Here is a 14,608-nt window from a genome sequence, read left to right as displayed (position 1 = left end):
AAGTTGTGACAATTTGCTACGCGGCAGGCGAAACCCAAATGGCAACGGCCTATCAGCCAAGTGGGGAAAAATCCTGCCGTGCCCCTGTCCCAACGACAGACGACACATGACGGCATAGCAAGGTCAAGCGCAAAGCCCTAAAAGTAGGGAGAGGTGGGCGGGTGTTCCGATGCACGTGCCGAAAGAGGAAGCTCTGGGTCACGTGCATGGGCATAAATAGGTCCCTTGAACCATGTGGACTGCGTCCCATTGGCCAGATTGCACCCAGCTACGAGGGACCTACCAATCGGGTGTTGTGGCTGACCAATCGTACTCACCCACAACACAGGGAGTCGGTTGTCCAGGTCTCACCACAATACGTGCCCTCATTAAGGGAGGACCCGATTTAATACAAAGGTTCCCAACATGGACAGTAGCGCCCCCTAGTGGCGGTGGGATTACCTAGGAGGCTCTAAGATACTTGAAGACAGTAAAAAGTAAAGTAAAAAAGACAGTAGGCGATTGCTGTAGATGTAAATGACTATCAGACTCTGAACATCCCTGGATCAAGTTCATCAGTTTTGTTGAATTAATTAAACTAGTTTTCACTGGATTTTGGAGGAACATGCAATTGACGGTTACTGCGTTGTTTTATTGCCTTGTTAGTGGGTCGTGCAAACTTACATTCTGAATAACGCCTTTTGTAAGGGGTTGCAGGGACAGGAATAGGGTGGGCCCTGAAAACACATGTCTCAGATCTCCAAGGTCAGGGTAGAAGGGACCCTGAGGATCATCCAGTCCAACCCCCTGCAGTGCAGGAATAGGCAGCTGTCCCGTAAGCGGATCAAACCTGCAACCTTGGCGTTATCCGCACCATGCTCTAACCAACTGAGCTATCCAGGTTGCATCTTCAGCATTCGCAAAAGCTGTGTAGCGAAGAAGCCAGAGGCACCTCTGTGGGGAGGGAATTCCACAACTTAGGGGCCGCTGCAGAGAAGGCCCTGTCCTAGGCCACTCCGGCTGAGCTTCTGAGGAAAAAGGAACGATCAAGGAGGCCCCCTCTGCTGATCTTAATATCTGAGGGGATCTGTAGGGAAGGAGCCGGTCTCTCAGATGCTTAGGGCCCGAGTCATTTCATGCTTTGAACCCAAACTGTGAGCACCTTTAACTGGGCCCAGAAACAAACCGGTAGCTGATGCAGCTGTTTTAGAACAGGGGTTGTGTGAGATCTAGAGGTGACCACAGCCAGGAACCCGACCTCTGCAGACTTTAGGTTTTCTTAAATAAGAATGGTTTGCCCAAGGCCACTGGTGAGTTAACAGCCATTTGTTCTTGCTTCCGACCCTTGTTCCCGCAGTCTGCTTCCCGTCGGATCGGGCTCTCATGTGCCAATTGCCATACCACTACGACCACGCTGTGGCGCCGGAATGCAGAAGGCGAGCCAGTCTGTAACGCCTGCGGTTTATACATGAAGCTCCATGGGGTAAGAGCAACGTGCCAAAGCAGAGCATTCATTTTGCAGTCTCTCTGGAGCATGGGATATGTAGTGTACGAAAATGCTCTCCCTGCTTGGCTTTTCCTGCGCATTGGGGAACTATTTTATTTTGTTCAGTCCTTCCATTTGTTTTGACTTAGGGCCCTTGTATTTACGGGACCGCCTCTCCTGGTATGCCCCGCAGAGGACCTTAAGGTCCATGAATAATCATAGTTTAGAGGTCCCGGGCCCTAAGGAAGTCAGATTATCCTCCACCAGGGCCAGGGCCTTCTCAGTAATGGCTCCAACCTGGTGGAATGCTCTGTCCCATGAGACCAGGGCCCTGGAGGAATTAACTTCCTTCCGCAGGGGCTGTAAGACAGAGCTATTCCGCCTGGCTTTCAATTTGAACTTAGCCTATCTTTTATTCCCCTTCCTTCCCTCCCCCTCCCCTTTTTATGAAGATTACCCGCTCTGGGATCCCACAGCTAATTCCCCCCTGTCTCCTCGCTGGCCCAAATAGGACTAATTTAGCCAGCTAGCCCTGGTGATCATCTAATGTTTATTGGATGGATTTTCCCCCTAAATTGATTTTTGAATTCTGAATTTATTGTTATTCACGTTTTATACTGCTTTTTATGCTGTTTTTTGTTGCATCAATGAAGTGCTTTAAATTTGTTGTTAGCCGCCCTGAGCCCGGTTTTCAGAACCGGGAAGGGCGGGGTACAAATAAAAAAATATTTATTTATTTATTATTCTCACCCCTCCTCCACGAGGTAAGAGTGACACACCAAAGAAGAACATACGTCTTGCAGTCTCTCTGGAACGTGGAATATGTAGTGTACATGGCACCATGGAACTACTGCCCGTGCTTGGCTTTTCTCTGTGGTGTGACATGCATTGTGGAACTATTTGATTTTGTCCGGCCATAAAATGAAAAGAAAACACTTATTCAATTAGTGCATAGTTTTAACTGTGGAACTCCCTGCCACAGGATGGTCACCAAGCTGGATGGCTTTGAAAGAGGATTAGACAAAATTCACAGAGGAGAGGGCTGTTGATGGCTACTAGACACGGTGACCATGGTCTGCAATTCACAGTTTGAAGCATCAATGCTTCGGAACCAGTTGCCTGGAAACCACAGGAGGAGAAAAGACTCTTGTGTCTGAATCCTTCTGGTGGGTTTCCCATGGGCATCCAGTTGGCCCCTGTGGGAAAAGGATGCTGGACTAGATGAGCCCTTGGTCGGATCCTGCAAGCACTTTTTACATTCAGATGTTCTTAGCTTGTCTTCCTTGCGGTGAGATGAAAACCTGCTACGAAACAGTTCTGCCTCAGTTCCTGGCTTTGCAGCCCAGCTCCCGTTAGCCATGGACCGTGTAATATTGGGAGGGGTTGATGTTCCTGGGGTTTTGTGCATGTTCTAAAAGGCTGGTGTCTCCTTAGGTCCCGAGGCCTTTAGCAATGCGGAAGGAAGGAATCCAGACCAGGAAGCGGAAACCGAAGAATTTAAACAAATCCAAGGCGCCATCAGGTGACTGCAGGGTTGCTTGCTTTGCAAAATGTATATACCACTTCACAGCCCAAGTCAGAAACAATGAAACAATTTGTACAGATCACCGAACCATAGAATTTTAGTCCCAACTAAAGAAGAATGGCAATTTAAGCTGATGGAATATGCGCAACTTGCCGACTCAACATATAATAATATACTAATAATAATAGTTTATTATTTCTACCCCACCCATCTGATGATGATGATGATGATAAGAAGAAGAAGAAGAAGAAGAAGAATACCTTTATTGTCAATGTACAACCTGTGCACAATGAAATTAACAAAGCCACTCTGGGCGACTTCCAACAAAAGATTAAAAATACATTAAAACATCAGTCATTAAAAACTTCCCTAAACAGGGCTGCCTTCAGATGTCTTCTAAACGTCAACAAGAAGAACATACATTTAGAAAAGACTGGAAAATGTTTATTGAATATGTGGGGAAATTGTGTACCCTTGAAAAAGGTTGGCAGCATTTAGAAAAATTCAACTGTGTAAATAAGTTTTGATGGATGTAATCATGGAATACTGAATGGTTTAGTTTATGTAAAATACACAGGGATCTATGGCATGCAAAATGAACCATGGAAAGACAAGAAGGGAAGTCATTGATATTTTAAGGTTGTTCGAATGAGTATTCTAAATTGTAAAACAAAAAATTCAAACCACCAACTTTCTGGTTAACAGCAAAACCCATTGCGCCACACAATTGATTTTCCATTATTAATCCATAAACAAACACCACAACATTGCAATTTATGTAATTTCAGCTGATTCCAGAGGACTTGAGCAGCAGTGCTAAAAGCCCAAGGGAGAGCCACCAGATGCCCAGTTTGTTATCTTTGCAAAAAAAATGGAAGGCTCCCCACCCCCCCCGGATGAAAAAATTGACCACAACAGAATCTGGCACAGTCTCAAGACAGACCTAGTTTAACGCATTGTTGTCTTCTCCCTTCTCTTCTGCCATGCCCAGGGTCTGCCAGCAGCGACAGCCTCCCCTCGTCCGTCAGCTCTGCCCCCTGCACCACCACGACAACAACCACAACTGCCATGGAAAAAATGCACCCCATCAAAATGGAACCAGGGATCTCCTCTCATTACGGGCACCCGGTGCCTATTCCACAGGTGAGGAAGGAAGGAACCGCCGCAGGAGGAGCGGGGCAAAATGGAAAGATTGTGGGCCCAACTCGTGCGGCGATTATAGAATCATAGAACTGTAGAATTAGAGGGGACCCTGCAGGTCATTCCTGCAATGCAGGAAGCGCACCTAAAAGAGTCCCTGGCGGATGGCTACCCACAGGGCCAGATTCAGCTTTGATGTGGCCCTCAGCTACTGAAGGTAATGGGGCCCTTTATATGTCCAGCTGTCCTTTGTCAAGAACAAATTGCAGCCAATTTTTGTGTTGAATATGTGCTATGTGGTAATTTATGGACCTAATAGGTATCTCAAGCCATTTGCACATGCAGAATGTAGGTAAAGGTAAAGGGACCCCTGACCATTAGGTCCAGTTGTGACCGACTCTGGGTTTGCGGTGCTCATCTCGCTTTATTGGCCGAGGGAGCCGGCGTACAGCTTCCGGGTCATGTGGCCAGCATGACTAAGCCGCTTCTGGCGAACCAGAGCAGCGCACGGAAACACCATTTACCTTCCCGCCAGAGCGGTACCTATTTATCTACTTGCACTTTGACGTGCTTTCAAACTGCTAGGTTAGCAGCTGGGACCAAGCAATGGGAGCTCACCCCGTCGTGGGGATTCGAACCACCGACCTTCCGATCGGCAAGCTCTAGGCTCTGTGGTTTAGACCACAGCGCCACTCGCGTCCCTTGCACTAGGGTATAATTCATCTCTATTAAGCATATTATTGTGTTTAATTGCGAGTTGCTGCTGTTAATTACTTCCTTCCCCTGCGCTTCTGTTGATAATCTGTTTTTCTCTTTCTTTCTCCATTCCACCTCCACACACCCCCAAAATCAGGCATTCTCAGTCGCTGCCATGTCTGGACATGGACCTGCTCTTCACTCTCCCATGCCAAGCCTCAAACTTTCTCCACAGAGCTACCCGGTATCTATGAGCCAGTCTCCGCAGCCCAGCTCCAAGCAAGACTCCTGGAACAGTCTGGTCCTGGGTGAAAGCCACGGAGACATTATCACGGCATAACTGTATCTGCGCCGCAGCTTCAGGCTCGGGATACAAAGGCGTCTTTCCACCATCAGACAACACCGGGGTGCTTTCTTCATTTCCTTTTGCTTGCTTTCTCTGACCACTTTCCTGAGGGCTGTAGATCCCGATCCGAGGGCTGGGTGCACGCCGTTCCTTGAAAGCCTCTCCGAGGCGCATTCTTTCTCGCAAAGGATTCTGGGTACTGTGGCTCACCCCTCACAGAGTCTGGATTCCCAGCAACCTTTGGCAAACTACCATGCCCAGAATTCTTTGAGGAGAACGAATATGCTTCGGAGGCGATTGAAGTGTACACAACCGTTCCAGATCATGCCGTCGAAAGGTTTTGTTTGGGGTTCTTGCTTTGAAAAAGACTTCCACGCTTGGAACGAACGAGGTCTTCAGTCGCTTCAGAGCCTCGAATGACAACTGCCTTCAGAAAAGCTGACAGAAACTCCAATTAAAAGTATGTATACACATGGACAAATCTGGCCTTTCAGTCTTTGACAGCACCCTTGTTGGCTTTTGCTATCTATTAAATTCCCCGCTCTGGCCCGGCAGGAGGAGAGAAGATTCTCTTGCACTGGCATTCCGTAGAACCAGAGAATTTTAGAGTTGAGACCCCAGAGCTTTATCTAGTCCAACCCCTTGCAATGCAGGAATGATGATCATTTCCAAGATCTTCCTGGGGCAGGCATTGGCTGTGTGAATGTGTTTTCCAGACATCTGATCCTCATTGAAATACCCAAGGTCAGATACCTGCAAGATTATGTGTCTGAGCTGTCAACAGATCTATCCCCTCCAACGGATCTTTCACCTTGCCCAATGTCTCTGGAAAGGCAACCAGCTTAATGAATCGAATCCTGAAAAAGCAAAGCAATGGACATGAATTGTGCAAAGGCGGGAGGAGAAGAGAGAACATGTGGACCAAACAATACCCCAATACTTACGAGTGATGGGGGGGGGACGGTCAGCGGCTGGCGGCCCCCATGCACAAATCTGGCTCCTCTCAGTGGTGATATTTGCCTACTCGGTTGCAAGCCGTCGATTCTTTGAAACGAGGGGTGAGCAGACTCACGGGGCACTAGTTGGGGCGTTATCCCTTCATGTCCCCCGTTTGATTGTCAAAATGTCCCCACCCACAACGCAAAAGAGCACTTGTTGCTGGGCAGGACTCTTGAGTTACCGTCGCCGTCGACTGCAACGCCGAATGAATACTTAAGATTTATTTTGGGTTTTCTCCTTCCCTGAATGTAGGACTGCAATCCCATAATAAGCCAGGATGGAAAAGGAGATGCATTGTACAGCAAATGCCACAGAAAAACACTAAGTGGGAGACTTCAGGGTCTGGAAAAAGACACGAGACCTGGGACAGAATTGTCGGGTTCTGGATACCACGGCTAGTGACTGTCGCAAGAGGAATCTTGTGCATCCAGCAGTTTTGCAACTGCCTGCACTGTGCCAGTGTTAATTTAATTGCTTTTCTGACATCTTGATTATGCCTCCTCCTCTTCCTCCTCTCCCCACCCATTGCTATCAATAAATCTTTATTATTATTATTATTTTCAAAGCAGCTGTTCCCACCAGGAATGGATCCGAAAGAGGGATTTCCTATCGCCCTTAGGAACACAGGACCTGAGTCAGACCGCCGCTCCATCTTTCTCAGTACTGTTGACACGGACTGGCAGCAGCTCTCCAGGATCTGCAGACTGGGGTCTCGACCAGCCCTATCTGGAGTTGCTGGGGATTCATAGAATCATAGAATCTTAAGAGTTGGAAGGGACCCAAGGTTAATCTAGTCCAACCCCCTGCAATGCAGGAATCACAGCTAAAGCATCCATGACAGATGGCCATCCGACCTCTGCTTAAAAATCTCCAAGGAAGGAGAGCCCACCACCTCTGGTGGGAGTCTGTTCCACTCCCAAACAGCTCTGACTGCCAGAAAGGTTTTTCCGAATGTTTAGTCGGAATCTCCTTTCTTCTAACTTGAAGCCATTGGCTTGAGTCCTACCCTCCAGAGCAGGAGAAAACAAGCTTGTTCCCTCTTCCGTGTGACAGCTCTTTAAATATTTGAAGGTGGCTCTCATATCTCAGTCTCCTCTTCTCCAGGCTAAACATACCCAGCTCCTTCGACCGTTCCTCATAAGGCATAGTTTCCAGACCCTTGATCATCTTGGTCGCTCTCCTCTGCACACGTTCCAGCTTGTCAACATCCTTCTTAAATTGCGGAGCCCAGAATTGGATGAAGTATTCCAGATGTGGTCTGACCAAGGCAGAATAGAGTGGTACTATGACTTCCCTTGATCTGGACACTAGACTTTGAACCTTGATTGAACCTTGGCCCTTCTGCATGCAAGGCAAATGCTCTCTCCTTGCGCTATGGCCTCCCCAAATTAAATTCTCTTTCATTCTCACACAAAACGCTCTTGCTTTTTTGAAAGAAAGAGGTGAAACGTAGGTCACAGGTGGCGCAGTCCTTAAACAGCAGCTCGCTTGATCGGTGATCAGCTTTGTTTGGACACGACGATTACCATCATTTAACCTACGCTAATCCTGGCATGTTTAAAAACAATACTGCAAAGCTGCTGTTTAAGGCTGGCATTCCCACTCCTGCAAACATCAAGGAGCTATAAAGCGCTTGAGCCGATTTAAACAAAAGCAAGCCCAGCCTTGCCTATCTGAAAGCAAACAGAATGGCTTTATTAAGCTTAATCCTCAAAGCTTTTCGGTGCATTTTACACTTGACCTCGTTCGATTTGGCCCTACTTTGCAAATCTTACAGGCTCCAGACTATAGTCAATTGATGGAGAAGATGGTTCAGCTCAGTCTTTAGATTAAAGTGGTTCAGTCATAGAGGGCACATTTTGCATACAGAAGAAGCCAGATTTAATCCCCAGCATGGCTAGTTAACTGAATCAGATGGCAAGGGATAGAGAAGATTTGAGAGTCCCTGGATCAACGTCTTTGGACTACAACTCCCATCAGCCACTGGAGCGCACCACCTTGGCAAACGCTGCCCTAGAGAGCTGCTGCCCATCAGACAAAACTAATCTAGGTGGACACAAACACCTTTCCAGTTATAGTCTTCAGTTCTGCCTCGAAGAGAACTTTTGTCTGGCTCCACAGTTTGGACGTTGTAACTGAGGCCACAAACCTTGTGCGACTTGCCCAGCCGAACCCTGGCGGGTGTTCTTCCTCAGTGGCACTCCTGTCAATCTGAAGGCAGCGTTTGGTTAGCCAGGCACAAGTTGGATCTGTTTGTGCCCAGCGCTGTAACAACAAGATGGTGGCAAAGGACTTTCCTGCAGGAACGTTTTTAGAAGGCAGACCTATCCTTTTTGCCTAAGGTCCAAGCATTTAATAAAGGGCCCACTTACATTTTCTCCAATATTTCAGGTGCTAGGGAGTCCCAAGGCCTGATCTCCTTCTGCCACCAAATGAACATTAATTAAAACACATTGCAGCTTTTGTAAAATCTCTGCCAAACCCTGCGTGCCAGTTTCACGCAGCTCATTCCCCTTCCCTTCTCATTAGTGGTGCCTTCTCGGTAGTGGTGCCCACCCTGTGGAACGCCCTTCCAGCAGATGTCAAAGCGATAAACAACTACCTGACATTCAGAAGACATCTTAAGGCAGCCCTGTTCAGGGAAGTTTTTAATGTATGATATTTTAGTGTTTTTTGGTTTCTATGGAAGCCGCCCAGAGTGGCTGGGGAAACCCAGCCAGATGGGCGGGGTACAAATAATAAATTATTATTATTATTATTCCCTGAAAGAAACAGTAGTTTTTCAGCCATGTTTGTGTGGCTGGTAGACATTTGTGAGGGCTGTTGCTGAGGGCTGTTGGTCCTTCCCTCTAACGGGACAGCCTCTGTGGCTGTCACACTTGCAAGGAAGAACTCATGGTGTAACTTCTTCCCCGCTAAACATTCCAGGAACTGTAGCAGCTGGGGAGGCTGCAAATTATTTACATGTGCAAGCACCTTGTAACAAAAATGGGAAGACCAACCTTCAAACCTCTACACCTCAACCCAGATGTCCAGCAGAACATTGGCTGTCATTTTTGGAATGGAATTAAGACTTATAAACCTGTCGGTATGTTGTCTTTCAGTTAAAAGAAAAGAATAAAAGATAGATACAGTAAACTGAAAGGAGCATTCCCTGGATGCCTAGCTCCAGGTTTGGGGCAAGTACTCTTTGGTGAGAGAGCCCCAGCAGAAATTTAAAATCACAAAAGTATGCAGCAAAGTTAAGCATGGAAACAGAGGCTTTAAAATATCCGCTTCTAAGTTGCTTCCAAAGTCCCCCAATTCCCTTAGCATAGAAAGAGACCATACATTTGGCAAGTCAAAAAATGGTTACTTACAAACTCTTCAAAGGTCAAATTCATGTGCTTTTCCATGCAGCAGTCAGAAAACACGGGCAGTCAAACTTAAGATTAGTTCCAAAGTGGTGAAAGATCCAAAATTAGTTGTATAGAAACACAAAGATGGCTTGCTTAAGCGACGTGGTCTCCTTGCCGGAAGGGCTCACATGATACAAGTGTGGTGGAAAGTGGGAGAACCAAGAGTTTGATAGCCCTCCCTTTGAATGTGAGCAGAGGTGACCTTGTCAAACCTTGCAGGACAGCATACACTATGGTCTTAATCCTTCCATGCATTAATTCGAGTTGAGCGCATTGGTTACAAAACCCAGGGGACAGTGCCAGGGTTTGGCTGCATTTTCATTTTGAAAAATCATCTTTTGCATCATTCAGATGTTTCTCTAAGGGAGCCTCCGTTTGTACATATGTGGAGCACGCCGAGATCTGCAGAGACGGAACTCGCACGTGCATTTCATCCCACAGGGCAGTTTTTTCCCTTTTCTTTTTAATATAGAACATTACTCAAAACGTGTGCCCTAAAATTCAGCTGCGCTGAAAATATATCCCGTGTTCCAGCTCCAGCCATTTCCGGGGGCTTATTATGGGGTGCAGGAATTGCCCTTGCTCTGACAGCTGGTCTGGGGAGAGGGGTGGCTCCTCCTCCTGGAGAGGAGGCAAAAGACAGGCAGGGACCTGATCCATCGCCAGAGGGAGGTGCCATCCATCAGTTTTCAGGGGGAAAGAAATTGCTTTCTGAAATTGTGAAAGGGGTAGAAAATCTTGGGTGAAATTCTCGTGGCTTTTTGCTGTGCGTACCTTACTCTTGGGACGCGGGTGGCGCTGTGGGTTAAACCACAGAGCCTAGGACTTGCCGATCAGAAGGTCAGCGGTTCGAATCCCTGCGACTGGATGAGCTCCCGTTGCTCGGTCCCTGCTCCTGCCAACCTAGCAGTTCGAAAGCACGTCAAAGTGCAAGTAGATAAATAGGTACCACTCCAGAGGTAAGGGAAACAGCGTTTCTGTGCGCTGCTCTGGTTCGCCAGAAGCGGCTTTGTCATGCTGGTCACATGACCCGGAAGCTGTACGCTGGCTCCCTCAGCCAATAAAGCGAGATGAGCGCAGCAACCCCAGAGTCGGCCACGACTGGACCTAATGGTCAGGGGTCCCTTTACCTTTTTTACCTTACTCTCAGGGTGACTGGGGGGTTTGTGGGCAGTTTCTTTCCTTCTGCAAAAGAATGTGTTGCACTCTTCAGCTTTGCTGTTTACCTGTGTTTCCCCAAACCTCACGACATTCTCAACTTGGCTTTCCCAGTTGCACGAGAAGGTCGGGTACTCTCTATTCTGCAACTGCTCTTTTTTTGGAGGGGGGGGTTGCATGAAATTTTATTAACTTTTAAACAAATCCATGTGGATCTTTTTTTTTAAAAAAAAGGATAAAGGGGAAGACTTCCCTCAAAAACAAAATCAGCAGGCACCCTGATCTCCAGCAACTTGATAGCTGGCTTCCCCAGTTTTCGATGCTTCAATTAATGCCCAGGGTTAGATGTCATAAGTAAGGCATTGCAGGGGGTTGGTCTAGATGACCCTTCGGGTCCCTTCCAACTCTACAATTCTATGAATCTGTGACTTTTCCCATGGGGCTTTTCTTAAAGATAAATAAATCCGGAAGCTCAGGTAACCAGGTAGGCTGCAGAACGCTGGAGAAATGTTGAAAGGGGAAATGACCCTCCCCGTTGTTTTCATCACTCTCTGCCAAGAAATGCTACACCTGTTGAATTTCCATGTATTTTGTTTTACAAAAGAAAGTGACAGCCAAATTTCAATGTGTTCTAGGTGACCCATGCTGGAGCTTTGCAGAGGATTCAAACCTGTGCCTTTCCCATGCCAGGCTGCAGGAGGGAGGTCATATTACGCAAGACTTCCACCATGCTGTAAATAAATAAGTTAACAGACACCCCCTGCAGTTAGAAAACTAGCTTATCAGGGAGAGGGCTGGAGGGGAATGTTTCTCCCTGACTTGCCAGTTTTCTACGTGCAGGGAGTTTGAAGCATTTGAATATGTGAGCCCCACCTGCAGGTGGAAGTGCTGGAGTCCAGAAACAGGTTGACCACCTCCAAGTCGAACTACTTTGAACTACAAGTTGAACTTCTTTGAACGTAGTTCGCCCTAGTTGGCAGCCCTGGATGGTTAGGCTAGGGCAAATGACCAGCATCTTTGGGCCTTTAAACTGGTTTGTAACCTTAAGTGACGTTCATACTATTTCTTTAATAATAATAATAAAAACAATCCCATGTATTTTTAGCGTGATAAGAGTCTGTGGAAAGGTGCTGTTCCAAGAAGATGCTTGCTTGAATGGTCGATGGCGAGGCAGGAGCCCGAACAAGTTTAAGATTATTTAAAGTTATAATATATATGTGTGAATATCTCTCTCTGTATTATGATGCAATATGACTACCGATCTGCATACTGACTTCACCTGTTAGAATGAACGGAAATAAATGGACAGGCATTCATTTCCAAATCGAGAACGTCTTTCTTCTTTGTCCTTTCGCTTCTCAAAATCTCTTCGCTGCAGCGATGAGGTGAGGATGCCAAAAATCCGGAGTTCTGCGCATGCACACGCACACTAGAAAGCAACATTAGAAAGCAACAAAACTCCATAGTACGTACTGCAACTGCGAGCACATTTGCAATGCTAAGCAGGATCTGATATGGTTTCAAACATTTTGCAGGTTGAAAACTCAAGTTTTGCACCAAGAGAAACTGAACTCAGAAGTTCAGCATAGGTACATCATTTATGTTGTTTTGCATGATTCATATCATCATCATCATCATTTTTAATTTGTATACCGCCTTTCTATCTTACAATACTCAAGGCGGTTTACAAGCTGAAGAAACAAAAAATGTACATCTTATAACAATCTAATGCAATACAAAAATGTGATAATAAAACATAACTTTAAAACGGGCAACCTCCATCAAAAAAGGAACATCCAACAATCATTAGAATAGTATAAAATAATATCAACATACAAAAGTTAAACAGAAATCCACTCAACAGTTACAATAATATCTAAACTATAATCAGTAAAACAACGGCAAACCACAGTACATAAAACAGTACAATACATATTGAGAAGCAGAGAGTGGAGAAAGGCAGGTGGAAGAAGGCCTTGCCTGATGGAGTCTCTCCCCTCTCACACACACACACACCCCTTATTTAATTTCTTGCATTTACAACCCACCTCTCAGTCAATGAGCTCAAGGTAGCATACTATGTAATAATAATAATAATAATAATAATAATAATAATAATAATAATTTATTTATACCCCGCCCATCTGGCTGGTCTTTCCCAGCCACTCTGGGCGGCTTCCAACAAAATATTTAAATACAGTAATGCATCAAACATTAAAAGCTTCCCTAAACAGGGCTGCCTTCAGATGTCTTCTAAAAGTCTGGTAGTTGTTCTTCTCTTTGACATCTGTATGGTTTTCCACCCCCCATTTTATCCTCCTAACAACCCAGTGAGGTTAGGCTGAGCAACAGCGAATGGCCTAAGATCACCCAGTGAGCTTCCATGGCTGAGTGAGGATTTGAACCTGTATCTCCCAGGTCTTAACTACTATGCCACGTTCACTCCCATCATACAATTCATTCTGGCTATTTTGCACGATCTCATAGAATCACAGAGTTGGAAGACACCACAAGGGCCATTGAGTCCAACCCCCTGCCAAGCAGGAAACAATCTCATTCATGAAAAGTGGTGGGATTAGCTCAGGGGCCGAATTCCCTCCTGGAAACTAACCAGGGGCCGTAGGACAGTGGTGGGCGGGGCCTAGATGCAAAAGTGGGCGGGGCAACATCTTCAACTTGACTTTGCGCAATAGGCTACATTCCAGCTGGTCACAACAGAATTTGAGGAGGGAATGGCCAAGCCCAATGAGGGCTGTGGCATGGGAAGGGTGTATAGCTAGGGGAGCATCCTGAGGGCCAGATAGGAGGGAGACAGGGGCCACATTTGGCCACCAGGTCTGAGGTTCCCCCATTCCTGTTTTAGAAATGAACCAGGAATGCAGAAGGTGAGCTTGTGGAGATCAGGTGAGCCGGAGGGGACATGAATCGAAGACTCTCCAAGGGACAAAGTTTTATGGTCTGGGCAAAGCTTCCAGAGCAGGAGGATGTAAAGGAGAGGAAGGCAGGCGATAGGGGTGGGCAGTTTTGGTTGTTTTGCACTCTGCACATGTTCAGAAAACCCTCTCTCATCACATTCCCTTAAAAGTTCTTTTCCTTTTTAAAAAAAGCAATTTGCACATGCTCAGAATCCCTTGGGTATTTTTAAAAGCACCTTTCTCCCACGCGGGGCGGGGGGAACGCTCTGTGCGTGCTCAGAGGCACAAAGCCCAAAGTGCAAAAGTGTTGTTGTTTAGTCATTTAGTCGTGTCCACCTCTTCGTGACCCCATGGACCAGAGCACGCCAGGCACTCCTGTCTTCCACTGCCTCCCGCAGTTTGGTCAGACTCATGCTGGTAGCTTCGAGAACACTGTCCCACCATCTCATCCTCTGTCGTCCCCTTCTCCTTGTGCCCTCCATCTTTCCCAACATCAGGGTCTTTTCCAGGGAGTCTTCTCTTCTCCTGAGGTGGCCAAAGTATTGGAGCCTCAGCTTCAGGATCTGTCCTTCCAGGGAGCACTCAGGGCTGATTTCCTTCAGAATGGAGAGGTTTGATCTTCTTGCAGTCCATGGGACTCTCAGGAGTCTCCTCCAGCACCATAATTCAAAAGCATCAATTATTTGGCGATCAGCCTTTTTTATGGTCCAGCTCTCACTTCCATACATCACCACTGGGAAAACCATAGCTTTAACGATACGGACCTTTGTCGGCAAGGTAAGTGCTAAAGTGGTTTTTCTAAAAAAACCAAGAGGACAACAACCCTGAAGGAACTTGTCCTGACCTCTAAGTGGCATTTTGGGAGAAATCATCTGCTCAGAGACAGCTACAAGGAAACAGCAGAGTTTAAAAGAGGTGGGGCGGGACGGCAGGGCGCTCTGACATGGATTGCTTCCGAGACGCGCA

At 46.7% G+C, this 14,608-nt stretch overlaps 1 protein-coding gene across 1 annotated transcript in view; it reads left to right on the top strand.

The window, feature by feature from the left end:
- The window catches only part of GATA4 (GATA binding protein 4), a 58,471-nt gene extending 49,542 nt beyond the window's left edge, over window positions 1–8,929 (top strand). Inside the window, exons 4-7 of the mRNA XM_081001105.1 lie at window positions 1,337–1,462; window positions 2,900–2,987; window positions 3,982–4,133; window positions 4,984–8,929. Coding sequence (XP_080857231.1) covers window positions 1,337–1,462; window positions 2,900–2,987; window positions 3,982–4,133; window positions 4,984–5,166 — 549 coding nt within the window. The 3' untranslated portion in view covers window positions 5,167–8,929. The remainder of the gene's footprint in view (window positions 1–1,336; window positions 1,463–2,899; window positions 2,988–3,981; window positions 4,134–4,983) is intronic.
- Window positions 8,930–14,608: the final 5,679 nt, after the last annotated feature.

Source organism: Podarcis pityusensis (assembly GCF_964106645.2).
Source record: "Podarcis pityusensis genome assembly, chromosome: 3".
Taxonomy (NCBI): Eukaryota; Metazoa; Chordata; class Lepidosauria; order Squamata; family Lacertidae; genus Podarcis; species Podarcis pityusensis.
Note: the sequence above shows the minus strand (reverse complement) of the source record. Positions and strands in the feature narration are given on the sequence as shown.